The 25,215-nt window shown below is 41.6% G+C and overlaps 1 protein-coding gene across 1 annotated transcript in view; it reads left to right on the top strand.

The window, feature by feature from the left end:
• LOC146625289 (uncharacterized) overlaps window positions 1-25,215 on the top strand; it is a 68,450-nt gene extending 43,235 nt beyond the window's left edge. Inside the window, exons 4-7 of the mRNA XM_085362742.1 lie at window positions 5,962-6,215; window positions 6,868-7,086; window positions 22,653-23,178; window positions 23,310-25,215. Of these exons, the coding sequence (XP_085218868.1) occupies window positions 5,962-6,215; window positions 6,868-7,086; window positions 22,653-23,178; window positions 23,310-23,996 (1,686 nt within the window). The 3' untranslated portion in view covers window positions 23,997-25,215. The remainder of the gene's footprint in view (window positions 1-5,961; window positions 6,216-6,867; window positions 7,087-22,652; window positions 23,179-23,309) is intronic.

Below are 25,215 nucleotides of genomic sequence, written 5' to 3' on the forward strand. Positions count from 1 at the left end.
GATGATCCACTTGGTAAAATAAATCCGCTTGGCATCTTTCTTGGCCTTAAGACAACAATTCTGATGGCTAAAGATCCAAACGGGACACAAAAAAAAAAAAAAATTATGAAAGATGTCATTAATGCACTAGTAATGTCTCATCTGGACTATTGGTCAATCATTTGGTCAGCAGCTAATAAGACAGATCTTAACAGACTTCAGTTAGTCCAGAATAAGGCGTCCAGATTAGATGTTCATACTATACTAATTAAAAACGGACCGATCCTCGCCTCACAAAACGCGCTACTTGGCGTAACCCAGCTTTGCTTATCAGAGAAGTATGTGTCACTCGATAGAGCGGCTGTTGTCTGCAAGACCTGTCGGCGAACTGGTGGAGCATTTGGAGCCTCACTACATGCTTCCAAACCGCAGCATTTTTAATCTTAATCTCTTCCATACTGAGGCGAAAAGGAAGCGATTTGTCCCGTACTTCAGCTAGAATGGGGGGAAAAAGACTCTGGAGTTAGTCTGTGTCCTTAAGCTGCAGCTGCCTCTTCTTCTCTCATGTTTTCTAAGTAGCTGACAGCTGGTAACTGTGCAGGGGCAGCTCTAGCAAAGCTTTGCCAGGGGGCAGGTATGGCATTAACAAGTAAAGGGAGGCACAAAAAATACTTTTCTTTGTTATTTCATTTAAAGGACTAACTTTTAATAAATAATTATCTGAATCTTACAACCAAAGTGTTCATCTGATTAAATGTATAGAAATCCATTACTGTATATGTTAACTATTAAGTCTAATTTACACCCTGGTAAGCTATAGTCCTTTTTCCTTTGGGAAGGTACCATCTGTGCAGTCTGCAATTCTGTTGAAGAAAGATGTTGAATCTATTTACTGTAATTGTCGGGCTACTAGCCGCTACTTTTTGCACAAGCTTTGAACCCTGCGGCTTTTAGTCAGGTGCGGCTTTTCTAAGGATTGTCCATGATTTTTGTGATATCGTAAGATGATTTGTTTTGTTTCTTCTGCTGTTCTACGGCACTACGTTGCCTGGCGGAAGGATCGGGGTTCAAGAGTGGTATATTGGTCACATGTCCATCCGCCAGGCAACATAGTGCCGTAAGAAGTAGCGCGAAAAACAAACTTCAAAGTAGCGCTACGCCTTCAGCGGGAGGCGTGGATGATGAGCGGCGATAAACTTGCGAAAAGCAAGTTATGCCCAACTCCACCAGTGGATTCTGACAGCGTGGAAAAGTGTGAAAACATCCATGATCACCAACGGATTTCGAAGGGCTGGACTGCTGCATGATGGAGAGGAGGACACCGCCACAGCCCTTCAGAGGGTGTTCGACACTGACAACGAGGATTTGTTTGGTTTTGAAAGTGACAACGAATGAGAGAAGCGGAGAGGTGATGACGAAGCCATCATGAACCTGTTCGTTTCCGACACTGGAGAAGAGGACTTTGGTGGTTTTAGTGCACAAGAAGAAGAGAAAGATGGTGAATGACTGACTTTTCTTCTTGTTAAAGCTAGAGCTGGGCGATATAAGATTTTTTCATATCATGATATGTTTTTAATTCACATGGTAGGATTTGTAAAGAATTTATTCGTAAATGAGGGTGGAAAATAAGTATTTGGTCAATAACAAAAATACAACTCAATACTTTGTAACATAACCTTTGTTGGCAATAACAGAGGTCAAACGTTTACTATAGGTCTTTACCAGGTTTGCACACACAGTAGCTGGTATTTTGGCCCATTCCTCCATGCAGATCTTCTCGAGAGCAGTGATGTTTTGGGGCTGTCGCCGAGCAACACGGACTTTCAACTCCCGCCACAGATTTTCTATGGGGTTGAGGTCTGGAGACTGGCTAGGCCACTCCAGGACTTTCAAATGCTTCTTACGGAGCCACTCCTTTGTTGCCCGGGCGGTGTGTTTTGGATCATTGTCATGTTGGAAGACCCAGCCTCATTTCATCTTCAAAGTTCTCACTGATGGAAGGAGGTTTTGGCTCAAAATCTCACGATACATGGCCCCATTCATTCTGTCCTTAACACGGATCAGTCGTCCTGTCCCCTTGGCAGAAAAACAGCCCCATAGCATGATGTTTCCACCCCCATGCTTCACAGTAGGTATGGTGTTCTTGGGATGCAACTCAGTATTCTTCGTCCTCCAAACACGACGAGTTGAGTTTATACCAAAAAGTTCTACTTTGGCTTCATCTGACCACATGACATTCTCCCAATCCTCTGCTGTATCATCCATGTGCTCTCTGGCGAACTTCAGACGGGCCTGGACATGCACTGGCTTCAGCAGCGGAACACGTCTGGCACTGCGGGATTTGATTCCCTGCCGTTGTAGTGTGTTACTGATGGTGACCTTTGTTACTTTGGTCCCAGCTCTCTGCAGGTCATTCACCAGGTCCCCCCGTGTGGTTCTGGGATCTTTGCTCACCGTTCTCATGATCATTTTGACCCCACGGGATGAGATCTTGCGTGGAGCCCCAGATCGAGGGAGATTATCAGTGGTCTTGTATGTCTTCCATTTTCTGATGATTGCTCCCACAGTTGATTTTTTCACACCAAGCTGCTTGCCTATTGTAGATTCACTCTTCCCAGTCTGGTGCAGGTCTACAATACTTTTCCTGGTGTCCTTCGAAAGCTCTTTGGTCTTGGCCATGGCAGAGTTTGGAGTCTGACTGTTTGAGGCTGTGGACAGGTGTCTTTTATACAGATGATGAGTTCAAACAGGTGCCATTCATACAGGTAACGAGTGGGGGACAGAAAAGCTTCTTACAGAAGACGTTACAGGTCTGTGAGAGCCAGAGATTTTCCTTGTTTGAGGTGACCAAATACTTATTTTCCACCCTAATTTACGAATAAATTCTTTACAAATCCTACCATGTGAATTCATGGATTTTTTTTTTCACATTCTGTCTCTCACAGTTGAAGTGTCCCTCTGGTGCAAATTACTGACCTCTGTCATCATTTTAAGTGGGGGAACTTGCACAATCGGTGGCTGACTAAATACTTTTTTGCCCCACTGTATGTGCGAAACAGGATTTTCCCCTGATTCTAGCTTGTGCGGCTAATATTCAGGTGCGCATTGTAGTCCGGGAAATGTGGTAATTATTGTGGAAACATGATTGATTATTTCTGTGCATTTGATGTACACGTGCATTAAATTAAAGTTGATTATGTCGATTAAGCATCATGAGGGCGGGGGTGGTTCTGGGAGATTTTTGCTGGGAGTTGGCAACTCTATTAGTTAGGTTGTTTAATATTTCTGATAAGTACTCTTTATAATAATAGAATAGGAAGGATGGTGCAAGTTTAAGTTTATTAGATTGATGTGTGTTGCTGAACTATAAAATATTTGAATAGAATAGAATTCAACTTTATTGTCATTGCACATGTCACAGGTACAGGGCAACGAAATGCAGTTTGCTTCCATCCAGAAGTGCTTTAGCCTTGATATAGATATATTACAATATATATATTAGCAATAATATAGATATGTAAGTATATTACAGAAATGGGTCTATTATGGCATGTTATAATGTACACGGTATGAAGTATGTTATGAATATGCTATAACTATAAGTATGTACAGGCTGTAGTGAGTACAAGCTATGAACAGGATATAAATAGGAAAAACTATACAAAAATATGAGATGTACAGCTATACAGAAATGGGAAATATGCAAGTTATAAACAGTTGTTGAATTAAAAATTATCGTATTTTACAGAATGATTATTTATACAGTGGTGCAGTTAAGATAAGAGAGATATGTGGATAATTTCTACAGAGGCTGTATAAAGTGCTAGTGGTTTTGAGTGGTGGTTCAGTCTGTGTTATTATTGTGTGTTTGAGGGTACAGTTGTCCATTGTATGTGTGTGTGTAGGTGGTTGTGGGTGTGTGTATGTTCAGTCCGTGAGTTTAACGTGGGTCAGATGTCAGGAGGCAGAGTTCAGGAGTCTGACAGCTGTGGGGAAGAAGCTGTTCCGGTACCTGGTGGTCTTAGTCCGGAGGCTCCTGTAGCGCCTCCCAGAGGGCAGGAGGGTGAAGAGTCAATGTGATGGGTGACTGGGGTCTTTGATGATTTTCCCAGCCCTTTTCAGACACCGCTTCCTGTAGATGTCTTTTATGGCAGGAAGTGGTGCTCCGGCGATGGGCTGGGCAGTTTTCACAACCCTCTGCAATGCAACCTCTGCCTCTGCTCCGAGGCAGACCAGTTCCCGTACCAGACTGTTATACAGTTGGTCAGGATGATCTCGATGGTGCAGCGATAAAAGTTCACGAGGACATTTGGTTCTTCCTCGGAGTCCTCAAGAAGAAGAGGTGCTGGTGAGCCTTCTTGACCAGCTTGGAGCAGTTGGTCGTCCAGATGAGATCCTCGGAGATGTGGACTCCAAGGAACTTGAAGCTGCTCACACGCTCCACAGCCGTCCCCTTAATGTAGATGGGTGGATGTGGGTCAGCATTGCTCCTGTAGTCCACGATGAGCTCCTTGGTCTTCTCGGTGTTAAGCAGCAGGTTGTTTGTGTCGCACCACTCAGCCAGACCATCCACCTCCTCCCTGTAGACGGCCTCATCGTTGTCACTGATGAGGCCAATCACCGTGGTGTCATCTGCAAACTTAATGATGGTGTTAGAACCATCGGCAGGTCTGCAGTCGTGGGTGAAGAGGGAGTAGAGGAAAGGGCTCATTTGGTATAACGGAATAGCTTTAGTGTCTTGTTTTTAAAACTTGAGTATGAACTTATACAAAATGCAGCAAGATATTTATTTAAAAAACAGTTTTATTGATTACAAAAAACACTATCGGATTCGTATCGGCAGATATCCATATGATATCGGTATTGGACATTAAAAAGTGGCATGGTGCCATCTCTAATACGAATATCGATGAAATGCATTATCAGCTTTCTTGGCTTCCTGTACAGGCTAAAGTATTCTATGGCTTACTTGCAGTTATAAAGAACTCAATTCTGTTAAACACACCACATTTATTTCTGCTCAGCTGCAGTATCCAGATGAAATACATAATGATATTACATGATTTTCAACAAACTGCAATTTAGTAAATCCTCGAGTTAAAAGTAACTTTTTGTAAAACTGTTATATTTAGAGCAACTTTCAGGTGGAATAAATTACCTTATAAAATTAGAGAATTAGTAACTATTCAAAACTTCAATGAACATTTAAAAGCTGATTTACAGAACTTTTAGTTGTTGTAATATTGTAAGAGATGATTTGTTTTTGAGATTTCTGTAATGTGCCTCCGTGTTATTGATATTGTTGTTGTTATTGTTGTTGTAGTTATTATTGATTGCTTATATTTTAATTGTGAAACCTCACTGTGGATGTAAGAGCCAAATTATGTGGATATCTTGAATCCACTTTATTGTATAATATTTTATGTGATTGTATTTGATGGAAGACGAGCAACATGGAAGCTAATGGGGTTCCTTTTGAATAAACAAATAAACAAACACAGGATTTATTATCACTGAATAATTATGTATAAATCTATAAAAATTATAGAAATATGTGTTAGAAACAGTGTGTGTGTGTGTGTGTGTGTGTGTGTGTGTGTGTGTGTGTGTGTGTGTGTGTGTGTGTGTGTGTACAATCAGGAGGGATGGGCTTGATTTTAGTGTTTTAACAGTCATGAATTATTTTTAACAGCAGGTTGGATGTAATGTGTTAGAACTACCAGCAGGTGGGGATAAGAGACCTTTAAGGTGTTTGGTGCCACACTCCACCTTCAGGTTTAAAACTAGTGTTAATGGAGAGAGTTTGAAGGTTGAGTTTGTTCCACGACTGCATTTCACTCACTGCCTCTGTTTGTATCTCTGTCACTGCAGGACCAACATGGAGCGAGAAGTCAGCGCTCTCAGGAGGCCGACAAACCTCACAGAAGAAAGAGAGAGAAAAAACACACCTGTGACGAGTGTGGGATGGAGTTTATTTCCAAGTGTCATCTAAAACAGCATCAGGTCATCCACACTGGAGAGAAACCATTCAGCTGTGACTTGTGTGGAAAGTCTTTTTCCTGGAAGCGTTCCCTAAAAACACACCAACTCATCCACAGTGGAGTTAAAGCATACAGCTGTGATCAGTGTGGCAGAGCTTTTACTCAAAATGGTCACTTACAGAATCATCTAGTTAGCCACTCTGGAATTAAGGCATACAGCTGTGACATCTGTGGAAAAACTTTCAGCCGGAGAGGGTACCGAAATGCACACCTACGCATTCACACCAGACATGATGTGTACTGCTGTGAACAGTGTGGCAAAGAGTTTACAACAGACGCAGACTTACAAAAACACATGTTTACCCACAATGAGGAGAGACCTTATAAATGTGACCTGTGTGAGAAGACTTTTAAATCTCCACGTTACCTGAGACGACACCAACAGATCCACACCAGAAAGAGACTCTACAAGTGCAGTTACTGTGAGGTATGTATTTATATTGTTATCTTGTCATTTTAGCCTGACTGTTTGGAACAACTCTGCTCATTAAACTGTGTTAGCATGTTAGCAATTCTACTGCATGGAAAAGCAGCTCTGAGTGATTATTCAGATTTTCATGTCAGTTACGATTTTAGTATTACTGTAGTATTATGGTGGTAGTATTGTAGTTATTGCAGCCCAGTAAACTGAGTGTGTTAACTGAAACAATAAAATGTAATTGGACGTCTGCAGAGATGCTCTTTATTTCAGGCGACGTTCAGGATAAAAATGTTGAAGGACTGACTTACACTGTCTTTGTGTCTTTGTTTAGAAGCAGAGTGACACAGATGGATCCAGTTCTCAACCCTGTCATCACTGTGGTGGTGGGAAAGACTTTCGTTGTGACCTCTGTGGAAAAACATTCAGTCAGCAAAAGAACCTAAAAACACATCAACGTAGACACACTGGAGACAAACTGAAATACTGCAAAGAATGTGGGAGTAGCTTCCCCACATCAACTGAGTTAAAACAACATGACCTGATTCACAGTGGGGTTAAAAAGCACCTCTGTGATCAGTGTGGGTCATCCTTCACCACTGCAGGTCAGCTTAAAAAACACAAACGAGTCCACACAGGAGAGAAACCATACAAGTGCAGACACTGTGACAAAAGCTTCTCACATTCAGGTAGTCATAACTATCATGAACGTACACACATGGAAGGAAACTACAGCTGTGACCAGTGTGACAAGAGCTTCAGGAATCTCAGTTCATACTTCAAACACAAACATTCCCACGTTACTAATAAACTGTTTCACTGTTACCAATGTGCCCAAACATTCACCTCATTGTCTGCTCTGTGCAAACATCAGCGTGATCACTCAGGGCTGAAATCACTCCCATCACTGGATCACAGTGAATCTGAAGACACAGAAAGATCCTCTGGTTTCAGTGTCAGACTCAAAAAGCTTGAGATCAGGCTCCACAGAGTTCAGATAGAATCATTTAAACTTGTGTTGAACTGAACTGGTTGCTGGGCTGAACTTCTACATAATACAGATTTACATGGGATCTTATTTTCTGTCGTTTTACTGAGTCAGTTTTGTCCTTTTTTCTCTGTCCTGGTTTTGCTCGTCTGTAAATAATTGAAACTCAGTCAAATAGTTCATTGTTCTCCAGCAAAACGTTTTGGAAACTCATGTTTAACTTTTAAAACTCTGACATGTTTTAGCACACAAGGCTTCATCGGGGAGTTCACTCATGATTGGACCATGAGAATAAAGGCTTTTAGTTCTTTCAAAGCGTCTTGGAGGTTTTTGATGTTTTGTTTTTTCTGAAATCACCTGAAAGAAAAACTATTTTTCTAGCTTTATGTAGTGTAGAAGTTTTTAATGTTTCTTTCATCTGTGATGTTCTTGAATGTGTTGACATGAAGATGGTACAAATAAACTGTCCTTTTAGCTTCAGCTCCTAATTTATTCATTATTTATGGATGTAGCACAGCAGCAGTTTCTTGATTAACACATGGAGGGCTCGGGATCTGATGGTAAATAATGTTTTGTGTCCTTGTACACATCATACAGCTCAGCTGTTCCACAGATGTCAGGTTTACACAGTGGGATGGTTTGTAAGAACGCAGCTCTCCTGTGGATAAATCCTTACTCTTAGCCTCAGGACCTCACACAGTCCCAGCAGATTCGGTCAGAAGATTTATACCTTTTTCATTTCTATATGATTCTTCTTGCATCTAAACAAAGATGATTATGATGATGATGAGTCATTTATGAAAAAAGAAGCAAAAAACAATATTGTTTTATGAGGATTTTCATGGCTGATTTTTTGCATCAACATTTTTGTACATGAAAATGTTGAAAGGATGCAAAGGAGGAGGAGGGCACAAGAGCTCAGCGCGTGATACTGACTGGAAGCAACACAGCTGCTGTTGACAAAGCAGCAGAGTCAGATATGAATGTGTATTGAATTCACTGTGTAAATATACCAGATTTATCCACATACGCTAGTTTTCACCCCTTTTTTTTTTACTTTCAGTAAGTTTACTTTTAGTTTATTTTTACTTTCTGAAGACGCGGGAGAATCTGATTCATCATAATTGAGCATTTCATTAATGTTACACCCCAATGCTTTCATTTGAACCCCAAGTGTCATTGTCTTTGAAAATGCACGGAGTATAATGCATCTATTTTGCAAAAATAAATAATACAATAAATGTTAAAAGACTTTCAAAACGGTACCCTGTTTTCCCTTCATCGTATCGTACAAATAGAGATAATATAATTATCTGAGGAACAATTGTCAATAAGCAGAGAAGTTATTAAAATATTAATGCAAGACATGGAAGCAGGTGTTGTTGTTCCTAAATTAGGAACAATATTTTAAAATTACTTCACAATTCTTCTTGCACTTCAGATTGTTACAAACTATCAGAATATAAAGAAAGTCAGAAAATGGACAACCTCAGCTTATAAAACTGCTATTTTTTTTAACCACAAACCACTGGATCAATTTCAAGTGTTTTGCACTTGATTTTTATTTTATCATAAAACACTGCAGAGATGCAAAGAAATAATCATTATAACAGTGTGCAACTGCTCCACGTTATACTGTGTCCAAGCTATAGACGTCTCTGAAGCAACACTTTAACAAACTCCTGCATAGCTGCACAGTCCACATTGCACAGTGACAGCACAAAGACCCACACAGCTGGATTTGGATATTTAACATTCTTTCAGTAAAAATTAAATCCTGCATGAGTTCATGAATATCTGGCATTAATCAGATGAAAGCCTCTGCTATAGCACCCTGTCATCCATTCATCCAAGAGATGTAACCAAGATACTGCCTCTATTAGTTAATTATTAGATAATCATTTTTGAAAAATAATCTTTAACATCTGAGTAATTTCAGATTTTTAATGTCAGATTTTACACGGTCAGGTGTAGCCAAGGTTAACTCAGAAACTTAAACTTTAACTCAAAACGTATTTTAAATAAATTTCAAACGAGCCATCATGATAAAGGGAATGTGTGCAGTTTTGGTGCTCCGTAAGTTCTGTGCTGAACAGCGTGGCTGACTCTTTGTATCTACTATTGCCTCCACAGTCTGAGTCCGCACAGGTAATGAGCCATTATGACCAATTATGGAGTCCCCTGCCAGCTCACACTTTTTTGAGGTTATGTCAAAAGCAAGGGCGTAGATTTGGCATGGACGGAAGGGACGCGTCCCCACCAATATCCAGCAATTATTGAATTGTCCCCACCAATAATTTGATCTCTTCGAGTAAAGAAAAACAAACCCGATAGTAAGTAAAAAACGATCTGTCAGCTTCTCATTCAGCGAGTGGTGCAGAAAGAGTTAAATTAGTTCTCTACTGGAGTCCTACGTCATGTGACAAATATGGCCAATGTGATTGGCTGTGCCTTTCAGGGAGCTCTGTTTAGTTTCAGCAGCTGCAAACCTGCGCTGCGAGGAGGACGGCAGCAAAGAGGAAGAACCTGGATATAAGAAAGTATTTTTCAAACAAACCTGTGAGTCACATAAAGTCAAGTTCACTCATTTAATGTGTCCGTCACAATAACGTTACAGGCTATGCTAGGACATACATGCCAACACTCCCGATTTTTCCGGGGAATCCCGAATTTCAGTGCCCTTCCCGATAATCTCCCGGGGCGACCATTCTCCCCAATTTCTCCCGATTTTACACCCGGACAACAAAACTGAAAACCATATCCTAGACTGGCCCAGCCAATTCCAGTTTCCAACAATGGATACTATTACTGCAGCTACTTAGTTTTAATATTACTCTTATTACTCTTTCTGGGTCGCAAAATAAACTGTTAACACATTTTCAGGCGAGAATGTAGCTGTGTAAAAGTCAAATTGTCATGGTCCTGGGCCGTGTTGGCCCAGTATTCTTAGTTCTCTTGTATTTTTGTATTTAGTTCCCTGTTTAGGTTCTGTTTCCTGAGTTGCCCTGTTATGTTGTTCCCTGTGTGTTTTCCCTTCGTGGCTTTTACCCCCTGTGTGCCCCTCTGTGTATCTGTGAGCCCTCGTCTCTCCTTATGTTTTATTCCATGTTTCCCCTGCCCGTTATGTCTGTGTTTTCCCCGTGCTCTCTCTCCTCCTGTCTGAACCTCTGTACTTCCTGTTTGACTCTGCCCGTCTCCCGTCAGTGTTATGTTCACCCCGCCCTGTCTCGTTATGGTTATCTGTGTCAGCTGTGTTCCCCGTGTGTTCCCACTTTCCTCGTTAACCCTCTGTGTATTTCTGTCTGCGTCTCCCTCTGTTCGGCGTCGCGTTCTCCCTCATTGCTGTGTGGATTCCCTGTGTCTCCCTACGACTATTAGTTTATTGATTCTGTTACGTCTGGTTCAGTTTGGGTAAGAAGGAAAAACAGCCGAGTCCGTGTAGGTGACAAACATAGTGATTTTATTGCACACTTCTAAGACAGAAGCATGGGAAGACAAGCGTACAGCCACAGATCTCCAAAGAGTGGACCGCTCCCCATCCTTATATAACCCATGATCCCATGATGACGTAACACAGTCAGACCTTACTGGAAATGATAACAGTTTTGGGCCTGTTCAGAGAGTTTACCTAATATGGACATCAACTGTTAGTTGTTAGAGAAAACAAGTGTGTATTACATTCGTGCCTTTTGTGAAAGTATATCTGTCCTCAGACGACCCTCCTATTCTTACTAAAGGCCTGTGTACGTGCAGAACTGAACATAGAACCAAGGCAGGGTCCAGCAGGCCCCACAGGCTTCTGAGTGATTACAGAACTGTGAAACAGCTTTAAGCAAATAATATGAATAGTACAGAACAACAATAGACTGATTAAAGTACTGATAATCTGTGTAGATTAATGTTAACATAGATATGGTTCAAAGATTATTCTGTCAACTGGTTCAACAATGGTAAATGATTAATGATTGATACTTCTGATTATAACTGTGATCATAAGAATACAAAATAAAATATCTCCTGGTCACATTCCTCCTCTTTGGGCTGGCTTGCCAGCCCAACTCACACCAGGATTTATTTCCAAACCAAACAAACACGTTATGACACTTATCAATCCCAACGCCTCCGTTGTTTTCCAATTTTCCCACAACCCAGCTGTTCTTTTAGCTTCGGACTCGAGTTTCAGCCTGACACGCTTCAGGCCCCTTTACCACCTCCTCTTGGAGTGAAGAAACGCCCTCAGATTCTTCTTTCTTCGACTTCCGGGGTTATACCACCCTTCAGTCGTTACACAGATCTAGTTGGTCTCTGGTGTTCCTAGTTTTCGCCAACCCCTTCCTGGTTATCGCTGTGGTTATGGGATCCATCTTCTCAAGGAGCCCCAAGGCCATGACACTTGACCCCAGTTGCTGTGAAGGATCCCCATATCTCCGTGTCCCCGTCTGGTGTCTGTTCCCTTCTCTGCAAGAGACAGAAAGCCAACACCTCTCCTGCGCTGGCTCTCCTAACCTAATGTTGTTGACTTTGTTTATTCCAATCCTATGCCATGCTTATGTGTGTAAGCGTGCATGCATTTAACCCTCTGCACGTGAAGTCAATAGCTCCAATATATCAATCCGATCCGTTGTCGGATGAAGCTTTTGACCTTCACAGACTAAGTGCCAGCTCCTTATAAGCACATTTGCAATGTGTGTATAAAAATGAACAACAGACCTCAAACAAATTGGGCATTCTTAATTCTAACTTGAGTGTAGTACTCAGTTTCTGATCATCTAATTATGCTTCTCACTCGTTCCCTAAATTGTCTAGAAACCTTTAATTTTGCCATACCTAAATTATTAAAACACAGACCAAATGATAGACCCCCTATATAGCTTTTACCTTTATGAGCACACTTCAATAATGAGCAACAACCTGCAATCTGTACCAAAAAATCTTCATGGTCCCACCTGCAATTAAAGATCAGATGCATTTTATACCTGTTTTAATTCCTCCTTATATAGAACCTCCTCAGTTTCAGGTTAGTAGCGATTAGTCTCAATTAATCGTTCTAGGGAAGACAAGCGTACAGCCACAGATCTCCAAAGAGTGGACCGCTCCCCATCCTTATATAACCCATGATCCCATGATGACGTAACACAGTCAGACCTTACTGGAAATGATAACAGTTTTGGGCCTGTTCAGAGAGTTTACCTAATATGGACATCAACTGTTAGTTGTTAACATAGATATGGTTCAAAGATTATTCTGTCAACTGGTTCAACAATGGTAAATGATTAATGATTGATACTTCTGATTATAACTGTGATCATAAGAATACAAAATAAAATATCTCCTGGTCACAATTCCCAGTTTAGTTGAGTTCTGTATTTCCTATGTTCTGCCTGTCAGCAATAAAGCTGCTTTTGAGTTTATCCCCGTGTTTGTGAATCTTGCGATTGGGTCCTCCTCCCGCCTGCCACACAGCCGATCATGACACAAATAACTTAAACATGTTATTGTTTGGCCTGTTTCTGTGTTTTATTTGTTGGTGAGTAAATGGTTTTGGCTGAGATTAAAGTTATTAGATTAAATTAGATTAAATAAAACTTTATTAATCCCTCAGGAGAATTCCTCCAGGGTTCTCACACAGCTGAATAAACTGCTGTGTGAAAACAGCAGTTTATTCGACCATCTACACCAGCGTCCGGTTATATTTTAGACAGCAAGGAGCAGACGGCAGGTGACGTAATTCTGAAGGCTAGACCGTCCAATTTCACAGTCGCTCATTTCCGGTCTACCCGGCTTTCGGAGGACCCGGCCCACTTAGACCACAAAGGCCGGGTTCTCAGGTGGACACAGCCTCTGAATTTGGACACCCCCGGCCTGTTTCCGGTCGGACAATAATAACGGTGACATTTAACTTATTTTATCCGATAAATAAACACTGTAAAATCAAGTTTTTTGTATGTATATGTACATGTATATCCCCCCCCAGCCCCTTTGAATGTCTCCCTAATTTTGAGGTCTCAAGGTTGGCAAGTAGGAGCTAGGTTTGGTCCACATCAGTCTAAAATTGTATGTAACCATGAATAATGTGATGCCATGTCCACAAGGAGAGACTGGAGAGTATAGATGTAAAACAAATATGCCACCAGTTAATTTCAGCTAACGAGAGGAGCAGGTAGGGATGCACCGATAGCACTTTTTTGGAAACGAGTACGAGTACGAGTACTTGCATTTCAATACTCACCGATACCGATACCGAGTACTTAATAAAAACATGATTTAAATTTGCAGGTAACAGCTTTAGTCCTATAATTTAACAAAAAACAAACAAACAAGGGACTAGTTTGGAATTAAGAACATTTATTTAAAATGAAAAGCATGTTGTATGCAACATATTACAGAATAAATAATTATAAAAAAACAAAATTTAATTTTAAATTTGTTCGTCTGTTTCTCTGTTTAGAAGTCTCACTAGCACAGTCACAGCTGGGATGACATCAGAGGCTGGTGCGTCGTAGCTGCTCACTTTTTTTGGTTAGTTTCTCAAAGGGGGCGAGGATGGCAACAGTTGTCTCCATAAGAGCCCATTGGTGAGCGGTGAGATAGTCAGGGAGTTTGTGCTCGGACACATACACGCCCAGCACTCGCTTTTGCTCAATGAGGGACTGGAGCATGTAATACGTGCTGTTCCAGCGAGTCTGTACGTCCTGCTGTAGTCTCTTTATTGGCTAGTTGAGCTGTCCCTGAATGTCCTCGAGGCGGGTGTAGGCTAAGGCGGAATGTTTAAAATGCCCAACTATTTTCCGTCCCACTGCTATAGCATCAGCTATGCTCCTCTGTGCTAATAAGCGTCGGTAAATAAGCGTGGGTAAACTCTTTGTACTCGTTGTTGTGTTGGGATTTTAGGTGCTTGATTAAATTGCTTGTGTTAAATGCACTACCTTTAGAGCCTCCTCTGGACAATTTCGCTGAGAACAATTTGCAGGCTGCCTTTGTTTTCGCGTCTTCGTTCACTTTGAAATAGTTCCACAGAGCTGATATGTCTTGCCTCACTTTCTCCCCGCTCTGAGCTGCAGCCGGGGCCTGGGGGCGGGCACTCGGCGCCTGTGATTAACCCCTTACATGCCAGTCAAACATAGAGAGGTCTCAGACCGTGGTATTGGTCCTCGGTATTGGGGGACTTTTAACGAGTACGAATACTTTAGAAAATGTGGTATCGAGGCCGATGCCGGTATCGGTATCGGTGCATCCCTAGGAGCAGGCATGTGTTTGTTGTGTGGGGCATGTAGTCCATGTCTGTTGCTGTAACAGTAGTTCATGTTTAGAATAAAACATCTCAGCTCACTGATCTGATCGGGGCAGTAGTGCCTAAAATGTTGCATAATGTTGCTGAGAGATCTTTTACTTTGTGGTAATCTTAGATGAGTAGTTTTATGGACAAAACCCACCAGATCTTTCAGTGTTCCCTTAGTGCTAATGTGTCAGAGATGTTGGTGCACTATAACTGAAGTAATGTTGTTAAGTCCTTAAAGTCATATTCTTTTATTGTCATGACTGTATTTTTACTTTTGTATGATACCTGATTTATATGATATATGGCTGAAGTAAACTAAAGCCTGAAATACTTAGTCAGTCATTTGTTTAATAGTAATTTAACATTATATAATGCACATATAAAACTATGAATTGTAATTTTAAACGGTTTAAAAGCATGTAGAATAGCATATGCAGGCAAGTATATTTCTCCTTTTTTTTTTATCAAGAAGCAAAAACAAAAAGGAAAAAATAAGAAACGGGGCAGGGGTCGATGGTCGAATCAGCCGTCCCCACCAATGCCACAACCAAGTCTACACCCTTGCAAAGGCCTTTTAAAACTCCAGGAAGAGAATGAAGCTATTGTCAAATACCAAATCAGAGTAATCAAGTAGATCCAAAACCAGTCTAATGTCATGAGAAATGTGTCTATTTCTCATTAAGCCTGATTGTGTCTCATTGATAATTGTATCCAAGAACTCTTTAATTCTGTTAGCAAGTACTAAAGCCATAATCTCATAGTCATTATTGAGCAGACAGATGGGTCTCCAATTATCAATAAGAAGTAAGTCTTTGTTTGGCTTTGGAATAAGTGTTATGAGACCCTGAGTAAGAGTAGGAGGGAGGTTGTTATTCTCTATACTTTCTATGAAAACCTGCAGTAAGAACTTAGTACTTCGTCTCCATGGCCTTATCAACATCCAATCTCCAGACTTCAGACTCTGCTCCTGAGGAGAAACAGAATCATCTGGCAGATCATTTGTTCTCATGACTTCTTTACTTTTAAACATTTTGAGCATCCAATCTGCTAATGTGCTCTCTCTTCTGCGTTTCTATCATCACTACAGAAGACTAAAACTCTAAATGCTCTACCATATATAATCTCAAAGAGTCAGACCGTTCTCTGTTGGAGTAATCCTCATGTACATCTTAACGAGTTCTATACAGTCTAACCATGTCCTGCCTGTCTCTTCCATTGACTTCCTAAGTCTTAGCTTTACTGTGCCGTTAGTTCTCTCTACCAACCCTGCACTTTGTGGGTGATATGAACAATGATGTTTTAGTGTTATCCCTAGATGCTGTGCCATTAATCCAATCACTTCATTTACAAAGTGTGGACCATCATCACTATAAATAGTCTCCGGAATCCCGTGTTCTGGGATGATATTCTTATATATTGCTTTGGCAACCGAAATGGCATCTGCTTCCCTAGTTGATTGATTGATTGACTGATTGATTGATATACCTTTATTAGTCCCACAAGGGGAAATTTCATGTTAAGGCTGCCGACCTATTGCACGCAAGGGCAGAGCCATCTTACCCTCCAACCATACATACATTACACAAAAACATCACATGGGGAAGACAGGTCAGAGAGGTATAACAATGGAAAATGCACCACATGAGGAAAGATAAGGAGACACATCAAATTCAGCAGGAAGGACATGAAAAGTGGCAGGTTAGCCTTCTTAGACTGTGAGATTTCCATCAGTAATGGCTGTACATCTAAAAGCTGACGTGTACCGGGAACCTACACATACGGATCAGTATCCAAGGTTTGACTCATCATCCACTGGAGCACAAACTGGGTGTCATCAGGACGCTACAACACAGAGCGAACCCCATCCCCACTGACACAGCGGCCAGGGAGGCAGGTGAACAGCACATCAAGAAGGCCTTGAGTAAATGTGGTTATCCCAGCTGCACTTTTGTCAAAGCGGGAAAGGCACCTAAAGAAAGCTCCAGCTGATCCAGGAGAGAAGGACAACCGCTGCCCAAGCGAAAACCTGTAGTGATCCCATGTGTCTCAGGAGTATCGGAGCAGTTGAGACGCATTTTTTCTAAACACCGGGTCTCTGTGGCTTATGAACCCCAAAACATGCTGCACCAAAAAGTGGTCCACCCTAAGGATCGGGTCCCCCGACACAAACAGAGTAACATAGTGTACACTGTTAAGTGCCAGGAGGATTGCCAGGATTTATACATCGGGGAAACCAAACAACCTCTGGCTAAGAGGATGGCACAACACAGAAGAGCTACCTCGTCAGGCCAGGACTCTGCAGTCTATTCACACCTACAGGCCAGTGGACACTCTTTCAATGATGAGAATGTACACATCCTGGACAGGGAGGAATGCTGGTTTGAGGGCGGAGTCAAGGAGGCCATTTACGTGAAAAGGGAAAGACCATCTCTGAATTGAGGAGGGGCCTAAGATTATTAGACACCACCAGAAGGCAGCAGGTTCTGTAGCAGGAGTAACTGTGTTTAGAGTGTTTTAAATTGTGAAAGTATAGGCTAACTTTTAACATCTCTAAAACCTTCTCCTTCTCTTATCACAGCCCTCATAGATGTCTGAATAGTCTAAACTCACAAGTAACCACAATAGACCAGAAAAAGAAATCTTATTGATGCAAATCTTCTCTAACACCTTCACGTAGCAGGTATCAAACTGATGAGACACTTTTTCTCTTCCTGTTAACAAGAACTTGACATGGACTTGAATTTTCCATACTTACTGTTCGTTTTGTTGAGGATGTCCAAATTACTAAGGTAGACCAAACAGGAGAACCAATGGGACACAGCTTTGTTTCACAAACAAGTGGAGCTGGGTACAGGGGGATGGCATGAGCTTGCTTGGGGTCAAGGATTCTTCCAGGTCCAGGATAAAAGAAGTTCCATAAAAATTCTTATCCAGTCTAATTCATGCTCCTCAAAGTCTATCGATTTATTGGATTGTGAACATTAGAGTTCAGAGGGTTTCAGGGCTGCCTGGCATTTGTAGAGAACAAAATATTTCATCTATACTAATGAAATTTATTTTTTAATATTTGTCACATAGAGCATTGCACAGTGCTTACATGATACACAAGTACCCCCAAAATAGGTCCACTTGCAGGGTTGTTGTTGGTTATTGCTGTGTGTCTGTTCTGCTCCTGCTGTCCTCTATATATCACAATGAGTACCACCTCATAAAATATATGGCTCTTGAAGTACAGCCCTTAATGCCGACATTAAAGTACAGTAGTTTAGGCCTATTTAACACCATATACAGTTTACTTGAAACAATTTCATTTCATATATGAATGTTATTCATTTTAACGGTCAGAATGTGACAGGGGTTTAATAATAACAACTGTACTGCATTAAAAACGTCTCCTGCACTCGTTTGTGGTGTTCCCCGGTCATAGACCCACAAGATTCATCAAAGAGGGATTCCACAAAATTGCAGGTATCAGGATGAACAAAACTTAATTCATGATGTGGTGATATTTGAACTACTACTTAAATTTTACATTTATTTTCAGGGTTCCCAGGCGTGATTGGCTGTATAGATGGCACTGACATTCCAATCATTGCTCCTTCAGTAAATGAAGGAGACTATGTGAACAGGAAGTCTTTCCACAGCATTAATGTACAGGTACATAGTTCCCTGTAGCATTTCAAACTAACAAATTATTTCATTATAGTAATGGATGCTAATTTGTGTTCTCTGCACTGTGAAGATCATATGTGATGCTGCCAACATTATCACAAATGTGGAAGCCAAAAGTGGCCAGGCTCTGTGAGTGGTGGTGGTGGAGGACCCCCACCTGTTTTTCGGGCCTCCGCTTTTTTTCTAGTGGCTATAACGGGTCACATTTGAGCATACAGAGTAAGCAAATATGTACTTGAAATGTGCTCAGATAATTTCAATAAGTGCTTACAGAAAGAAAATTAATGTAGCCTCTAACTGCAATTGATTTACATCGGACAAACAGACCAAGCACTATGGCTCATAATACAATTTCACCTTACCTGTTTGGACTATATTTTTATATTTCATTTTTACTTGCTGCCAGGCACGTTTGGGGCCTGTTGGGTTGCACCTGCGCTCACATCACATCACAAAATAAAATGTATGAGATAAAAAATAAAATATAATAACGTGTTAAATGGGTGGGAATCCCTAAATTTACACTCACGCATTGACTCTGTCGGCTATGTTTTGCCACGCATGCTCCCTTTCTTTTGCAGCTGAGGCTGTGTTACTTTTTTTCTGCAAAATTTGCATGTTATCGGCATATGCTGCCATCAGAATTTCGGCCTCAAGCGCTGTAAAATACATTGACCGCGCCTTCTTTCCCTCCGTCTCCATGGTGACTCGCTTAATCTGTGCTCCACTAATCAGGGCTTTATGTATCCTCGTGCGCGCGCTTAATTTGGGGTTAAAGGAACTCCGCGTTGATTGAACTACTTGTTATCAGCCTTTCTGAAACCGAATATTCCGAGTTGGACAGTTCGGGGTTACTCAACCCTGAGTATCGTTTTTCACTCTGAGTTTTCTAAACCGGCTTCCTGAAATAGGGCCCAGATCATAACTTCTTACCTGAAGTTCAGTTCCTAAGCCACTATGACCGGCGGCCGCCTCGGGTCTCTCCTCCTCTTGCCTCCCCTTTCCCTTATCCACCTGCTGGCCTCCACCACTTGCTGATGTTGCTAAATCTGTGGAAGCTATGCCATAGCTACCGCCAAACATTTCAATTATTTTTACACATTTAGCAGCGTCTGCCTGAAGGCCTTGTTTCTTGTTGGCCCTAATTTTTTCTGCACCTCCTTTCCAACACCTTTCATTATTTACACCCTTCCAAAAAAAAAAAAAAAAAAAATCGATCGGCCCATAAAAACAAAAAATCGCCAGCAGCCCACCGGGCAAATGCCCAATGGCCAGTCCAGCTATGGCTGCAGTCAAAGCAGGAAGGAAAGCACTGATCAAAGCTCATTCATCAAAGACCGCTGATCAATGGCCATTCAGAGAGTTGGGGAGTCGCTGCAATCACAGCATATGATCAATGAGCTTTGATCAGTGGTCGTCGGGGAATGGTGGAGGTGGTGGGACTGGGGGGCTGAAGGATTTGAAATTGTGGGGTGGGGGAGTAACAGGTCTGTCCCTGTTTGTGGAAACCACAGGAGGAGCTGTTCAGGCTGTTGCTGGGTGTGAATTGTTGATGGAGTCTTTAAACTTGTAGTTGCTGTTTTCCAGACTGAAGCAGAGTCGTTAGCTGAAAACTGGTTTTAGAGGTTCATTCAGGACACCTTCTCAGGCTCTTACAGCCTTACCTGTATCATAACAAAGTGTATAAACCCCAATCCACCTTTAACATGGTCCTTCTCCCAAACCTTCAAATAGGACTTTCTGGCCCTGTCATAGTAAAGGGCTGCTTAGAATATTAGAGCCAATGTCACAAAGTTCCTCCTGAAGTATAAGTGAATGAGAGAGTTTCCTCACTTTGCAGCACAACACGTCTCACAAGATTTCTACAAGCAATCAGAGTGAAATTTGTACTTTGTGTTGTCAGATGAACATATGAGACACTTTGACTCTTCAGTGCAGTGTGGAGCCTAACAAAGATCTGTTTTGTGTCCCAGCTGATCAGCAGGAGGAGAAGAGTCTGACGGAGCAGCAGAGGAACATTTTCAGCCATCTGGACTCAGCTGAGTCACTACAGAGGAAACAATGAGCTCAACACAGAAGGTGAGGAAAGTATCACAGTTTCACCAAATAATCAGTCATGTCTAAAACTCTCATCCTCCCAACCTGTTATATGACTGTGTTGCATTTTATTATGTATTTTTAAATGGTGTTTACAAACATTAAGAAGTCACAAGCAATTGTTATTCTTTATTATTAGTAGTAGTATTAATTACATTTTCAATTCAGTGTTACTTATACAGCACCAAATCAAAACAACAGTCGCCTCAAGGTGCTTTTTATTGTAATGTGGATCCTACATTAATACATACAGAGAAAAACCCAACAATTATATGACCCTCTTTGAGCAAGCACTTTGGCGACAGTGGGAAGGAAAAACTCCCTTTTAACAGGAAGAAACCTCCAGCAGAAGGAGGCTCACAGAGGGGCGGGGCCATCTGCAGAGAGTGGTTGGGATAAAAGACATGCTGTGGAAGTACATTATTATTATTGTTGTTGTTGTTTTTATTATTCTGATTACTATTAATAATAATATTATTATTATTATTGGTATTATTGTCGTTCGAACAGACTTAATATTGGTTCATCACTGCAAAAACACGTTCAAAGCACCACAACGGTAGCCCGGTATCAGGCAGTAAACACATTAAGTCTGTATATTTTCCCTTTTTTTTTAGTTTTTTTTTTGCTCATACAAATTGAAATGCTATTAATATAGATTGAAAATGAATGACATTTAATCGCCTTTAATCAAAAATTTATCCAATGTTTTCTACAGTGAAACGTTTGAACAGTCATGAATTCTTTTTGATTCGTTGCACCGGTATAAAAATATCTAATAGGAAACAGCAACGTGAAATATAAAAAAAAGTATAGACCTGGTAAACATTTATTACTTTTCTGAGTGTGTTAGCATGCTAGTCTTAATGTTTGTGTACTGCAGGAGGGATGGGCATGATTTTAGTGTTTGAACAGTCATGAATAGGGATGGGTACCGGTGTCGTTCTGACATAAACGGTAGTAACCAGACCGAAAAGCAGCGCACATTTCGCTGCTTTATTTTGGTGCTTTTTTTTCCTGAGCTGTGATACACTTCTAGCCAATCATTTTACGTTTCCGAGGATAATAGGCGGGCCTAGGTACAGAGCTACTGATTAAAAATGCCCAAGGCGAAGCGGTCAAAGTCTGGCTGTACTTCACAGCAAAATATGCAAACTTAGCAGCCTGCAACAAGTGCTTTAAGCTGATACTGTGATACTGTCAAAGGAGGTAACACCTCGAATCTGATGAAACACCTGGCGACGCATAGCGTTTTTTTTTTAAAAGCCCAGAAATGCGCCGTATTTGATAGCTTGCTGCGAGACCTCACACCGAGCACATCTACTGCGGGTGGGTTGCCTGTTATGCAACATCCCCCAAAAACATGAAGAGGAGAGTCCTGGCCCCTAGCCCTGCCAGTGTAGCAGAAATGATGAGGATGATGATGGCAGCAGTAGCCGTTCTTCTCTGCGTGAGTAGCTTAATGTTGTTCGTGTGTAATTTACGTTGAGTAGGCTAACCACGTTATTACATTAATGCATGTAAGGTGAACTAGCAAACATCATCATAGCTACATGCGGCTGTCTTCTTGTTTGATGGCAGATACTCCCTTCACCCTGGCCAAAAAGGCTAAAATGCCCAAAGAAAAAGTGGAAAACAGTTAAACATGAGAGGTTTTTGGACAAAGTTTGTGTTTTTTCCATTGTTTAAGCACTGCTTCCAGCCAAGAGTGATACCATATATGCCCCATAGCTGCAGAAAAGGCTAACATTGTTATCTTTTTACAAAAAGCATGAGAGGTTTTTGGACCAATTTTGTGTTCTCCATTCTTTAAGCACCGGTTTGAGTACCGTTTGAGCACCGGCACCGTTTCAAAAGTACCGATTTGGCACCGGTATCGGATAAAACCTAAACAATACCCATCCCTAGTCATGAATTATTTTTAACAGCAGGTTGGATGTAATGTGTTAGAACTACCAGCAGGTGGGGATAAGAGACCTTTAAGGTGTTTGGTGCCACACTCCACCTTCAGGTTTAAAACTAGTGTTAATGGAGGGAGTTTGAAGGTTGAGTCTGTTCCACGACTGCATTTCACTCACTGCCTCTGTTTGTATCTCTGTCACTGCAGGACCAACATGGAGCGAGAAGTCAGCGCTCTCAGGAGGCCGACAAACCTCAACCAAGAAAGAGAGAGAAAACACACACCTGTGACGAGTGTGGAAAAGAGTTTGCTAGGAAGTTTACACTAAAACTTCATCAGGTCATCCACACTGGAGAGAGACCGTTCAGCTGTGACTTGTGTGGAAAGTCTTTTTCCTTGAAGGCTTCCCTAAAATCACACCAACTCATCCACAGTGGAGTTAAAGCGTACAGCTGTGATCAGTGTGGCAGAGCTTTTACTCAAAGTAGCCACTTAAAGAAGCATGTAGTTGCCCACTCTGGAATTAAGGCATACAGCTGTGAGATTTGTGGAAAAACCTTCAGCCAGAGAGGGTACCGAAATACACACCTACGCATTCACACCGGACATGATGTGTACTGCTGTGAACAGTGTGGCAGACAGTGTACAACCAACAGGCAGTTAAAACTACACATGTTTACCCACACTGAGGAACGACCTTATAAATGTGACCTGTGTGAGAAGACTTTTAAAGCTCCACATCACCTGAAACAACACCAAAAGATCCACACCAGAAAGAGACTCTCCAAGTGCAGTTACCGTGAGGTATGTATTTATATTTTTATCTGTGTTAACTGAAACAGTAAAATGTAATTGGACGTCTGCAGAGATGCTCTTTATTTCAGGCGACGTTCAGGATAAAAATGTTGAAGGACTGTCTTTGTGTCTTTGTTTAGAAGCAGAGCGACACAGATGGATCCAGTTCTCAACCCTGTCATCACCGTGGTGGTGGGAAAGACTTTTGTTGTGACCTCTGTGGAAAAACTTTCAGTTGGCAAGTCTCCCTAAAAAGACATCAACGTAGACACACTGGAGACAAACTGAAATACTGCAAAGAATGTGGGAGAGGCTTCCCCACACCAACTGAGTTAAAACGACATGAACTGATTCACAGTGGGGTTAAAAAGCACCTCTGTGATCAGTGTGGGTCATCCTTCACCACTGCAAGTCACCTTAAAACACACAAACGAGTCCACACAGGAGAGAAACCATACAAGTGCAGACACTGTGAAAAAAGCTTCTCACGATCAGGTCATCGTAACAAGCATGAACGTACACACATGGAAGGAAACTACAGCTGTGACCAGTGTGACAAGAGCTTCAGGAATCTCAGTTCATACTCCAAACACAAACGATCCCACGTTACTAATAAACTGTTTCACTGTTACCAATGTGCCAAAACATTCACCTCATTGTCTGCTCTGTGCAAACATCAGCGTGATCACTCAGGACTGAAATCACTCCCATCACTGGATCACAGTGAATCTGAAGAGACAGAAAGTTCCTCTGGTTTCAGTGTCAGACTTAAAACCCTTGAGATCAGGCTCCACAGAGTTCAGATCGAATCTCCTATAAAGATCTGATTAAAATGTTCCACTGGATGGATGGATGTATAATCTCTTTTTCTGAAGGTTGCTATCTTCCTGTTTCTGCCAGTGCTGTAAAGCTGCTGCTCAGTCTGATGGGCTGTTGTGTTGTTGTTAGTGATGCTGGATGAAGGGCTGGTGGACCAGGTGAGCTCAGGGTGAGGGTAGATCCCGTCTGAGCTGCAGGTCAGATCCTTTGTCCTACTTGTTGGAGATTAACTTTACGGACTGGAGCTGGAAAAATACATATTTCTAAAGAAGTCAGAAAGAGATTTTGTTGTCACAATTTTCCTTTTCTGTTCATTTCATGTTAACATGATTTAATTTATTGAAAAACATGTAAACACGGTGAATGGACGGCTGAGGACTGGGGCAAAGTCATATTCTCAGATGAAGCATCTTTCCGATTGTTTGGGAAAAAGTCTTTTGCGGAGAAGAAAAGGTGAGCGCTACCATCAGTCCTGTGTCATGCCAACAGTAAAGCATCCTGAGACCATTTATGTGTGGGGTTGCTTCTCATTCAAGGGAGTCGGCTCACAATTTTGCCCCAAAACACAGCCATGAATAAAGAATTGTACCAAAACACCCTGCAACAGAGCTACAGATTGAAAATGCCCAAGGCGAAGCACTCAAAAGTCTGGCTGTACTTCACAGCAAAAGATGCAAACTCAGCAGTCTGCAACAAGTGCTTTAAGGTGATACTGTGCAAAGGAGGTAACACCTTGAATCTGATGAAGCACCTGGTGATGTATAGCGTTTTTGTAAAAGCTAGAAAATGCACCGTATTTGATAGCTTGCTGCAAGACCTCACACCGAGCACATCTACTGCAGATGTGGTGCCTGTTATCGGACCCGGAGTTAGCAATATCCCCCAAGAACCCGAAGAGTGGAGTCCTGGTCTCTAGCCCTGCCAGTGTAGCACCGGTTCCAACCAAAGGAGGTATGTTGTATCAACAGAAAAGGCTAACTTGGTTATCATTTTGCAGAAAAAGACTGCTAAAAATAAAAACACAAGAGGTTTTTGTACAAAGTTTGTGTTTTCCATTCTTTAACCTCCGGTTCGAGCACCGGCACGGTTTCAAAATTTCCAGTTTGACACCGGTATCGGATAAAACTTAAAGGATTCCCATCCCTATTTGTTACCATGTTTCCATTGTGTAGTGTAGTCGATAGGTTTGTTTTCTTTGTCAGAACAATGAGGCCACTGCAACTGTAT

The sequence above is a fragment of the Diplotaxodon limnothrissa genome, linkage group LG9 (assembly GCF_057381915.1).
Source record: "Diplotaxodon limnothrissa isolate DT_005_m linkage group LG9, D_limnothrissa_male_GT1.1, whole genome shotgun sequence".
Lineage (NCBI taxonomy): Eukaryota > Metazoa > Chordata > Actinopteri > Cichliformes > Cichlidae > Diplotaxodon > Diplotaxodon limnothrissa.